Genomic DNA, 12509 nt, shown 5'->3' with positions numbered 1-12509 from the left:
TCCATCTACCATCTCTCTATCATATGTATCTATCCATCCAATCCTGAAAATCTATCTACCCATCTATCTAGTAATCCATCCATCATCTATCTAGCCATCCATCCACCCATCCATCATATCTATCTGTCTATCTATCATCAGTCCTGAATATCTATCTATCCATTCATCAATCATATCTATCTATCCATCTACCTATCTAGCCATCCATCCATCCATCCATCATATCTATCTAGCCATCATTAATCCTGAATATCTATCTATCCATCTATCTATCTGGTCATCCATTCATCATATCTATCTGTCTGTCTATCATCAACCCTGAATATCTATCTATCTAGCCATCCATCCATCTATCTATCATATTTACCTATCATCAGTCCTGAAAATCTACCTACCCATCTATCTAGTAATCCATTCATCCATCATATCTATCTAGCCATCCATCCATCCATCCATCCATCAATCCATCACATCTCTCTATGCATCCGTCTGTCTACAGTGTCCGACAAGACACTTCCTAAGCCCTGGAGACAAGGCATCATTTTTGTTCAAGTGAAGGAGATTATCCTAGGATTTAACATCATACTTACATTATTTATAAATAATCTTTCTGGTTACTTCTGTCTTTACAGGACTTAAATGCAGACAAGCTCAAAAAAAAAAAAAAAAACACACACACACACACAAAAAAACCCTGACAGGAGTAAATTTCTCTTTTTTATATGTTTAAAAATATTCTAGATATCAGTCTTTATGGATGACGTAGCAAGACCGTGTTGATTGGATTCAAACGTCAAAGGTTAGATACTAATCCCCCACCCGACCCCACCCACCCCATTCACGGGTGGGCAATGAATCCATTAGTAATGAATATGGAACACTAGCTCTATTTCTTTCACGTTGAGCTAACTGAGCTTTCAAAATAGCTCCAAGGCACAAAGCGTAATCGAATCAATCTAATCAGAAAGGTTTTCAAACAAGTCAAGACTTATTTCCACTCTTTGCAGAGGAGCCGCCCCGTTTGCATAACTCAGCATTTGGCGGCGCGCCGGTGGTGGAATCTGAGAGCTCGCGAACAGACTTTTGATAGCAAAAAATCACAGTTCATGCTGGGGAACACATGGATATCACGAATGCACGTTGACACCTTTATTTTCCGCAAACATCTGAGAGCGAGAGTGTGGGATTGCAAGACAGGTGAGGAGGCTGGCTCCTGTTCCTCTTGTCTTCGCCCTTCCCAGGATGACAACACGAAGACCTATCTGGTTTCTACGTGTAGAAGCATGATCCCTCCCAGGGTGAAAACAGTCTCGGCTCTGTCATCCATCTCAAGTGGTGCTAGTGGTGAAGAACGCACCTGCCGATGCAGGAGACAGGAGTTAGATCCCTGGGCCAGAAAGGTCCCCTGGAAAAGGGACTGGCAACCCACTCCAGTACTCTTGCCTGGAGAAGCCCATGGACAGAGGAGCCTGGCAGGCTACAGTCTATGGGGTCGCAAAGAGTCGGACACAACTCAGCAACTTCGCATCTATGCTCTTTCTTGGTTGCCTGTGGCTATTTCAATCTAAAGTCCCTTTCGGAGATCCTGCACACACATTTGTTATCTGGATTTCTTTCTCCTAACCCTTGATTATGGGCTTCCCAGGTGGCTCAGTGGTAAAGAACCAGCCTGCAGGAGATGAAAGTTCAATCTTGGGTCAGGAAAATCCCCTGGAGGAGGAAATGGCAACCCACTCCGGTTCGCTGGCAGCCAATTCTTGCCTGGAAAATCCCATGGACAGAGCAGTCTGGTGGGCTACAGTCCATGGGGTCACAAAGGGTCAGGCACGACTTAACAACTGAACGAACGAATTAATGAGAAGGAGTCCCAGAAAACTGAATGGAAGGACTTTGGAAGAAAGGAGAAACTGAGATTTCCATAAAAATTTACACATCCAGGACAGACCCAACACATCCCCCCAGATCCCCTCACAGATTTCTGAATCACTCTACTTTTTAATTTAGGCAGGATATGACAAGACCCATAACGTTGCTGTGTTTCATTTGATGGCCCAAGGAGTGCTGGAGAGGACTCTTGAGAGCTCCTTGCATAGCAAGGAGTTCAAACCATATTAAAAAGCAGAGACATTACTTTGCCAACGAAGGTCCGTCTAGTCAAGGCTATGGTTTTTCCAGTAGTCACATATGGATGTGAGAGCTGGACCATAAAGAAAGCTGAGCGCCAAAGAATTGATGTTTTTGAACGGTGGTGTTGGAGAAGACTCTTGAGCCTCTCTTGGACTGCAAGGAGATCCAACCAGCCCATTCTGAAGGAGATATGTCCTGGGTGTTCTTTGGAAGGAATGATGCTAAAGCTGAAACTCCAGTCCTTTAGGCACCTGATGCAAAGAGCTGCCTCATTGGAAAAGACCCTGATGCTGGGGAAGATTGAAGGCGGAAAGAGAAGGGGACAACAGAGGATGAGATGGTTGGATGGCATCACCAACTCGATGGACATGAGTTTGAGCAAACTCTGGGAGATGGTGATGGACAGGGAAGCCTGGTGGGCTGCAGTCCATGGAGTCGCAAAGAATCAGACACAAGTTAGTAACTGAACAACAACATCAATTTGATGGTGAATCTACAGGGTAAAATCCACCTACAGTGTCTAAGGGAGAGGAAAGAATTCTTCACAACAATGTTGAAAAGTGAAAGTTGCTCAGTCGTGACCTACTCTGTGCGATCCCATGGCCTGGATAGTCCATGGAATTCTCCAGGCCAGAATACTGGAGTGGGTAGCTTTTCCCTTCTCCAGGGAAAATCTTCCCAACCCAGTGTTCGAACCCAGGTCTCCTGCACTGCAGGCGGATTCTCTACCAGCTGAGCTATCAGACCCAATTAAAATGCAAGACATTGCCTGTGTGTGCAGAGGACTGGGCTGAACATTTAGCTTATTCAATTAATGCCTGTTTCCTCTGATTTCTCCAACTAGGAACTCTGTCTGCACGAGGCATTTGTCCAAAGTTATTTTGGTTTTCTACATAGGAAATTCAGTCAGGCAGAAGAGCGGAGACAGGAAACTATGAACTGTGTACACAAGTAGCCTTAGTCTTATCTCTTAAATAAGATCACTCATGTAAGGGGAACTTCCCTGGTGGTCTGTTGGTTAAGACTTCACCTTTCAATGCAAGGGATGCCGGTTCAATCCATGGTCGGGGAACTAAGATCCTACATGCCTCGGGGCAACCAAGCCTGTGAGTTGCAATGAAGACCCAATGCAGCCAAATCAACAAGATTAAAAGAAAAAAGATCCCTCATGGAAGGACATTTCTCTCAGGATATCTCAGCTCTGCACACATTTTAATGTGTCTAAGAGCCCAGTGGTTGGACAGAAATAGAGTGGGTATCATTACTGTTGTTGTTTTTTAGTAACTAAGTCATCTCTGACTCTTTGCAACCCCATGGGCTGTAGCCCGCCAGGTCCCTCCGCCCATGGGATTCTCCCAGGCAAGAATACTGGAGTGGGTTGCCATGCCCTCCTCCAGGGGATCTTCCCGACCCAGGGATGGGACCTGCGTCTCCTGAGTTGGCAGGTGGATTCTTTACCACTGAGCCACCAAGGAAACCCAAGTGTAAGGTCATTGGCCCTGAAAGTCAGCAGCAGACTGCAGGGTCTCCTTAAGCCAGGATGAAGTGGATGACAAAGGGTTGTATTTCAAGGCTCTCCTGCATCTCACATCCTGCCTGAACTTGGAACCTCTGAGCTACCCGGCAAAACTCGGATGTTATGACCTCATTCAGGAGGATGTTGGAGTAATTAAATGAGGTCATGTCAATAGAACATCCAACATATGGCCGCCTTTCAGGCACTGCTTTGATCAAAGAAAGGACCGTTTCCTTTCCAAGAAAGGAATTAGGGGTATTACTTTAAAAATTGATTATCAGCCACGAACTGATTCCAACTCAATGACATTCTGGGAACGGCAGAACTATGGAGACAGTAAAAAGATCCGTGCTTGCCAGGGGTTACAGAGGGAAGAGGCAGCAAGAGGTGGACCACAGGGGAATTTTCAATGAAAGTACTCTGATACTATAGTGTTATTGCGCAATGCTCCAAACCCATAGAATATACAGACATTCCACTTAATCTGTTTATATATCTCTTGACTGTCTATCATCTGTCTGTTATACTTTTCTCCAACCATCCCATGCATCCATGTTTCATCCATTCATCTGTTCAAATGTATCTATCAAAATCATCTGTTTAAGTAAATGCTGGAGAGGGTGTGGAGAAAAGGGAACCCTCTTACACTGTTGGTGGGAATGCAAACTAGTACAGCCACTATGGAGAACAGTGTGGAGATTCCTTTAAAAACTGGAAATAGAACTGCCGTATGACCCAGCAATCCCACTGCTGGGCATACACACTGAGGAAACCAGAATTGAATGAGACACGTGTACCCCAATGTTCATCACAGCACTGTTGATAACAGCCAGGACATGGAAGCAACCTAGATGTCCATCAGCAGACGAATGGATAAGAAAGCTGTGGTACATATACACAATGGAGTATTACTCAGCCATTAAAAAGAATACATTTGAATCAGTTCTAATGAGGTGGATGGAACTGGAGCCTGTGAAGTCAGAAAGAAAAAGACCAATACAGTATATTAATGCAAATATATGGAATTTAGAAAGGAAGACAGCAAAAGAGACAGAGATGTAAAGAACAGACTTTTGGACTCTGTGGGAGAAGGCAAAGGTGCGATGACTTGAGGGAACAGCATTGAAACATATATATTATCATATGTGAAACAGATCGCCAGTCCAGGTTCGATGCATGAGACAGGGCGCTCAGGGCTGGTGCACTGGGATGACCCTGAGGGATGGGATGGAGAGGGAGGTTGGGAAGGGGGGTTCAGGATGGGGTACAGATGTACACCCATGGAGGATTCATGTGAATGTATGGCAAAAACCACCACGATATTGTAAAGTAATTAGCCTCCAATTAAAATAAATAAATAAATTTTAAAAATCATCTGTTTATTGTATCTATCATCTATGAGTTTTCTATTATATTTATCCAACCAATCATCCATCCATCTTTTCATGCATCCATCTATCTGTTCAAATTCATCTACCATCTATCTATGTATCCGTTTACACGTCTATTATGTGTCTATCTGTGTGTCAACCTATTTATGTGTCTATGTATCTATTATCTATCTATCTCTGTGTCTATGTATCCATCCATTTATGTGTCTATCTATCTATGTAGCCATCTACCTATGTGAGTCTTTGTCTATCTTCCGTCTGTTGAATCTCGGCGCTTGTCCATTCAGCTGCTATAACTAAATGCCACAGACAGGCTGGCTTACAGACTACAGAAATTTATTTTGAGAATTCTGGAGGCTGGAAGTCCAAAATCCAGGATCGAGGACGCGTCCAGTCTGACGAGCGTGCTCTTCTGGTTCACCACCAAGCCCTGCTTGCTGTGACCCCCAATGGTGGGAAAGAGACGGAGCTCTCTGGGGTCTCTTCTTGCAGAAGAGACTGATCTGGGGCATGAGGCCTCCACGGCCGTAGACCAATCACCTCCTCAATGACCTGCTTCCTGATACCGTTACCTTGAAGCTTAGGCTTTCCCGGATGTGAATTCGCAGGAGAGAGGTGGGAGGTACGATGACTGAGAACAAAGCAGGACCTCACTTATCCATCTCCATATCATCTATCTACCCATCATGTATCTGTCTTTCTATCTAGCTATTTCTCTGTCATCTATTTCTCTGTCTCTCCCTCCATTCATCCACCCTTCCATCCCTCATATCTATCCATTTATCTCTCCTGTCTATCAATCAGCTATCCACTCATCCTCTACCTACCTACCTATTATCTCTATTCTCATCTGCCTTTTTATCTATTCATCCACCCATTCTTCTATTCCACTCATCTATCCATCTAGGTATCCCATCTACCATCCATATCTATCCATCTATCTGTCTCCTCTATCTACATCTCTCTCATCTATTGCTCTGTCTCTCTATCCATTGATCCACCCTCCCATCCGTCTTATCTATCCATGTATCTGTCCTATCCATCTATCGTATCTATCAATCATCTGCCTACCTACCTATCCACCTATCTACCCATCAATCTCTCTATCTCATCCGTCTTTTTATCTATTCGTCCAACCGTTCTTCATTCCACTTATGTATCCCATCTATCTATCATCTGTCTCTCTCTCTCACTCATCTACGTACCTGTAACACTTTTCTCCACTTTTCCAAGCGAACACACAGAACCACACACAGGAACCTGAATAGCCACCACATTTCCAAACCCAAATGTGCCGCGTAGGATGACCTTGCAAAGAGTTCACGTTCCTTTCCCTTTAGGAAGTGATCAGGCCACTTCAGCATGGGAGCCGGCGAGGGTGTCATTCCATTTGGACTCAACAAACAATTCCATGTAACTCTGCAAAAAGAAAAAAGAAAAAACAGCCAGTGAGACCGGGTTTCATGTACAATGTCACCAGATCTGGGATATGCATTAACCAGAGGCAATGATGACCATAACATTCATCTGGTATAAATAAATTTTGCCACAGATCTTTTTTTGTTTTTTAAAATCTAACTGTAGTTTCATCATCAATTTTTAAAATGACTCTCTCCTGCCTTGGGTAAGGCTCCGGGACACCTTATGGTTTATGGTATATCCATCTGATCAGAGTTTTCCCAACATTTTCACAAACTCTGTTAATATTTCAACTCTACAGTAGATGATTAGAGAACTAAAGAGTTTAGTCTCTGAGTTGATCCTGCTCTTTTTTTTTTTTTTAGAACAGTTACTTGGGCTTGTACTGTTTGAAGTGGAATATTTTTTTTTTTCCATGGGAGTGGAATTTCCACATGGCCTTTGAAAAACTGTTCTGATGCATGACATGAGGGATAATATACACATCCTCAAAAAAAACGGAAGTTGGGTGTATACCAAGCATTTGCAAACTCAGAAATGCATGGCGATCCAGAAGGTTTATTTGACTTTACCGAGAGCCTGCCTGGACAGGCACGTTCCTTTACACACAGAATGCCTCGTGGGTGTGTGAAGCATGGGTTCCTGTGTGCTATCCCTGCTGAAATATTTCATACATCAATCAGATGCACACAGACACAACAGGAGTTTCATGGGGCCATTTCAGACACAGCTTCCACTGAGATGCCACTTTTACATATCCAGCCATCCTTTTCCTGCCAATGTCAAATGCTTCGCTCCACATTTTAGAATTCTTTCCCTTACCAAAAAAAAAAAAAAATGCACTTTGCTCTCTTTTATCTCTGGACCAAAAAGCTTTGCTTTTAATGAAAAGAAATCTTAAAAATCACTCTCTCTTTGTTTTTCCCTGCCCTGTTCCACCCAGCGACATTTTCCACTGAGGTAGATGTCTACCTGGCATTCTTCTGTCTCTCTCTCTCTCTCAGAAATTATATTTCTTTTGCTGCTTCTGAAGCATGAAAGATGTCTGCTGAGTTGGAAAAAGTAGTGAGATGTTTTAACAACTTTAAACATGCCCCTCCTGGTGGCTCAGACAGTAAGGAATCTGCCTGCAGTGCAGGAGACTTGGGTTCGATCCCTGGGTCAGGAAGATCCTCTGGAGAAGGGAATGGCAACCCACTCCAGTACTCTTGCCTGGGGAATCCCATGGACAGAGGAGCCTGGTGGGCTACAGTCTACGGGGTCACTAAGAATTAGGCATGACTGAGTGACTAACACTTTACTTAACACACTGGGACTCAAATCTGTAACAGTCAATTCCTTGTTGCTTATTGTTAAGATTCATGAAGCAAATCTAGGAAATTTTTATTTGGCTAAAATACCAAGTGGTCTGTCAGGAATGACAGTTAATTATTGCTTCCTCTTCAACCTTTAAAAACACACAGAAACCACGCTTAACCTTCTGCCAGGCAAACACCCAGTATGGAAACTGTAGTGGTTTCAATCAGTTCCGTTCAGTTCAGTTGCTCGGTCGTGTGTGACCCTTGGACGGCAGCACCCCAGGCCTCCCTGTCCATCACCATCTCCCGGAGCTTGCTCAAACTCATGTCCATCCAGTCCGTGATGCCATCCAACCATCTCATCCTCTGTCATCCCCTTCTCCTCGTGCCTTCAATCTTTCCCAGCAACAGGGTCTTTTTAATAAATCGGCTCTTTGCATCAGGTGGCCAAAGAATTGGAGTTTCAGCTTCAATATCAGTCCTTCCAATGAAAATTCAGGGCTGATTTCCTTTGGGATTGAATGGTTGGATCTCCTTGCAGTCCAAGGGACTCTCAAGAGTCTTCTCCAACACTGCAGTTCAAAAGCATCAGTTAATCGGCTCTCAGCTTTCATTATAGTCCAACTCTCACATCCATACATGACTACTGGAAAAACCACAGCTTTGACTAGACAGACTTTTGTTGGCAAAGTAACATCTCTGCTTTTAAATACGCTGTCTAGGTTGGTCATAGCCTTTCTTCCAATGGTTTCAGTGGTGACTCCTACAAAATAAGTCCAGGTTCTAAGCTCAGAACTTTTGAGAGTAACTTTATTTTGAAGAAAAAGATTTTTGCAGATGGAATGAAAAAAAGGATTTTGAAATGAGGTCTTTTGGATGAAGGTGGCCTTAAATCCACTGACAGGGTCCTTAATTAAGACACAGGAGAGACGCGGACACAGAGCAGAAGCCACGTGGAGATGGAGGCAGAGACGGGAGGGAGGCGGCCACCAGCCCAGGGATGGACGCCTGGAGCCCCCAGAAGCTGGAAGAGGCAGGAAGGACACCATGACCTCAAATGTCTGTTCTCTAGGACCAGGGGCCGGAGTGAGGGAAGATGAATGCTTGTTGATTTAAGCCCTAAGTTCGTGGTCTTTCGATGCAGTGGCCACAGGAAACTTATCATGAGGACCCTTTCTTGCAAGTCCTTCCGTCTAAGACTTTAGCAACTCCCCTCCGTATCCTTGGTTCCTTGGTGCAGAAACCACTCCGGCAGAGGAGACGGGTTTGTGGCTGTTTTGAAGTGGGGCTGTGTGGGTTTGGATTTCCTCTGCAACATGCTACTGCCTCTCAAGCAACCTAATCTTGCTTTCCTGATATATCTGGGGAGAGTGAAGGGGGAAGGGGCACGATCAGGGGAGGGCACTTAGAGGAACAAACGACTGTGTAAAAAATAAATAAGCTACCAGGATATCAAGGATATATTGTCCAGCACAGGGACTGTAGCCTATGTTTTATAATAACTGTAAATGGAATATAATCTATAAAAAGGTTGAATCACTACACTGTTTACCTGAAACTAACATAATATGGTAAATCAGCTGTGTTTCAATTTTTTTTAAAGGTACAAACTTCCAGTTACTGGATAAATGAAGTACTAAGGATGTGATGTACAATGTGATACATTTAATGAATGCTGCTGAGCTTATATATGAACGTTTAAGAAAATAAATTCTAAGAGTTATCATCACAAGGAACACTGTATTTTTTCCACCTTATTTTTTATCTGTGAGATGATTGTGAAGTTCACTAAAGTTATTGTGGTAATCTTTTCTTTAAACATGTAATGGAATGAAAACTATGACAAACCTAGATGGGGTATTAAAAAAAAGCAGAGACATCACTTTGCTGACAAAGGTCCGTATAGTCAAAGCTATGGTTTTTTCAATAGTCATGTGAGAGTTGAACCATAAAGAAGCTGAGCACCGAAGAATTGATGCTTCTGAACTGGGGTGCTGGAGAAGATTCTTGAGAGTTCCCCGGATAGCAAGGAGATCAAGCCAGTCAGTCCTAAAGGAAATCAACCCTGAATACTCATTGGAAGGACTGATGCTGAAGCTGAAGCTCCAATACTTTGGCCACCTGATGCTAAGAGCCAACTCATTGGGAAAGACCCTGATGCTGGGAAAGATTGAAGGAGGGAGGAGACGGGGACGACAGAGGATGAGATGGTCGGATGGCATCACCGACTCGATGGACATGAGTCTGAGTGAACTCCAGGACTTGGTGAAGGCCAGGGAAGCCTGATGTGCTGCAGTCCATGGGGTTGCAAAGAGCTGGACGTGACTGAGTGACCGAATGATGCCAACAGGGACAGATGTAAATCGTTACAGTGCGTACCTGAAACTCACACTGTGTTATATGCAAATTATACCTCAGTAAAACTGGAAGGAAAAAAGCGATAAGCAGTAAGATCTATAGAAACATCCCCATCAACCAGTTTCATGAACTTCCCTCAAGTCATAAAATCAGTCGGAGACACAGCCAGGACTGGCATTCACAGTCCCCCAGAGTCCAGTTAGCCGTGTGTTACAGGACACAGTGGCGGCCTTTGACTTAATATTCAGAAAAGAAATATGGTCCAGATTATACTAGCCACCTGTGTAAGCCAGAAGTTTCGTCCACTTCCCCCCAAGGAAATTCCCCGTGAAAGGACAACCCCGGATCTGGGAGCTATTTCTCTGCACTTTGCTGGTTGACCACAGGCTTCATCTGATCACATGACTTTCCTACAGCAGCCCCATAAAATACTGAGGCGAGAATTAGCTCCTAACGCAGCCTTGACGTGGTTTCCATTACAACCCTTTATCAAAAGCTCAGAGAAGACCCTTCATGAGAATACAGCTTCTTTGTCAAAGATGGGCCAGAACAAAGAAGAATGGGAATTACTGAAGACCCTTCCTGAAACTGTGACGTCTTTCTCAGAGATGGTCTGCGACAAGGAAGAAAGGGAAATATTGAAAATATCAGAGACCCTTCACGACAGTGAATTTGCTCAAATCAAGTCCTCAGAAGACAGGAGCCAATCTGAACTATCACAGACATATTTATATTTTGTACTTTCGTATTTTCTCCCAATCATTACTTTGGAATGGAGCAATGAGCAGCGGATGTCATACTTCTGTTTTCCTGTCACAGTTCAAGTTTTAGTTCAGGTTACAGATAAAAGAAGTCAATGTACAGTCAGAAGAGTAAAAAAAAAAAAAAAATCCTAAAGCATGGAATGTATCACCATGTTTCTCATTTTTATTTGTCAGTAATTGAGATCGGTACATACTCAGGTCAAACCAGCAACTGAGCCATAACTCTGACTTATTTTTTGCCAGAAGGCTTGATTCTGGGGCTGAGAACTCAGAAGTAACACATCCCATCCCACCAGCGTGAGGGGCATCTACATGTTATTCTTTAGTGCACACAAAGCACATGGAAGTGAATTTCTTGATTCAAATTCTTCAAAATTGCAGGTGATGCATTGAAAAGAGTTGTCTGTGCCTTGAGAATTCCTCTTTTCAGAAGGAACTTTAAATTTACTTATGATCAGCTGTGTGACCCCCATAAAGCCTGCGGTGGTTCTGGATTTTAAATCACGATCCATAAAGAGAAAGAAAAAAGAAAACTTGGGCTACTTTTAGGAAAAGGAAAGAAATGCATACGTTTAAAAGCTTGTTTCCTCCAGGTTTTTAATCAGTCGTGTTCCCAGCAATATGCGTGCGCCCCCTAGTGCACACACCCATCTAGGATTATTTTATATATAAGATACACAGAGGATGAGCCGGTTGGATGGCATCACTGACTCAGCGGACGTGAGTCTGAGCAAACTCTGGGAGATGCTGAAGGACAGGGAGGCCTGGCGTGCTGCAGTCCATGGGGTCGCAAAGAGTCGGAGACAACTTAGTGACTGAACAATGAATGAAGATATATATAAGATGATTATATGTAATAAAAATATCTGTTGCCCAATAAGTCAGATTATTAGCTATTGGGGATGGGAAAAAAGAATTTTTTTTTACAAGAATATAGATATTTTTAAGAGAAGTTTTTGGTTCACAGCAATATTTGAGAGGAAGGTAGAGAGATTTCTCATAGACTATTTGACTCATTTATGCATCCCTTTCCTCAGTGTCAACATTAAAAAAAATGTTAATAGGGAGTTCCTTGGAGATCTGTCGGGAGCCGCGTTAGGCATTACTGACAAAAAGGAGGCACGGTCCCCAGCCCCCTCTCCTCATCCGCAGGCACGGATCCCGGGATGAAGGAGTTAGGCCTTGTAATTCTGACTTGTCTTTTCCTCTCCTCGGCTGAGTTGACTGAAAAGGAATATTAAGGTGCTTCTTGGTCTTGAGAGGAGCATGAGAAGGCACAAAGCCTTCTGCAATTGTGCTCAGAAAATAATTCATAAAGTTAATCATTGACATTTGTTCAAGGACTTTTACAAAAGAGTGTTCCAGGATGAGCACATAGGCCATAGCTTGAGGCCACGGGAGGGATTGATATCTGAAGCTTTCTTGTGAGGAGAATGTTTATGGCAAAGGAGTTTACTGAATTTAGGGCTTAGAAATAATTAAAATAGTTAGAAGTTAAAGATTTAAGGAATGTTGTAAAGTTAGCATATTTTACTATAGCTTATAGAAGTTAGGAATTTTTAGACACTATAACTAGAAGCCTTTTTAAGAGACAGTGAGCTCAGGATGTTAGGGGCAAACAGGATTTAGGAAGATA

General features: G+C 43.3%; 1 protein-coding gene across 8 annotated transcripts in view; it reads right to left on the bottom strand.

The window, feature by feature from the left end:
• Positions 1-1125: 1125 nt before the first annotated feature.
• The window catches only part of ARSH (arylsulfatase family member H), a 66237-nt gene continuing 54853 nt past the window's right edge, over positions 1126-12509 (bottom strand). For 5 of the 8 annotated variants that reach the window (XR_015158311.1, XR_015158313.1, XR_015158315.1 and 2 more), the window contains 2 exons: positions 6240-6453; positions 5002-5665 (listed from right to left, as the gene is read on the bottom strand). Coding sequence is in view for 3 of the 8 variants with exons in the window: in XM_086386078.1 (XP_086242204.1) it covers positions 5615-5665; positions 6240-6453 (265 nt within the window). In the remaining 5 variants the exon portion in view is untranslated. Of the gene's footprint in view, positions 1358-5001; positions 5666-5857; positions 6454-12509 lie in introns of those variants that run through there. The other 3 variants (XR_015158314.1, XM_086386077.1, XM_086386081.1) reach the window with 2 other exon arrangements.

This window comes from Bos grunniens, chromosome X (assembly GCF_055505025.1).
Source record: "Bos grunniens cultivar Pamir isolate PY7600 chromosome X, Bosgru_T2T1.0, whole genome shotgun sequence".
NCBI classification, from domain to species: domain Eukaryota; kingdom Metazoa; phylum Chordata; class Mammalia; order Artiodactyla; family Bovidae; genus Bos; species Bos grunniens.
This window is presented reverse-complemented; position numbering and strand designations above follow the sequence as displayed.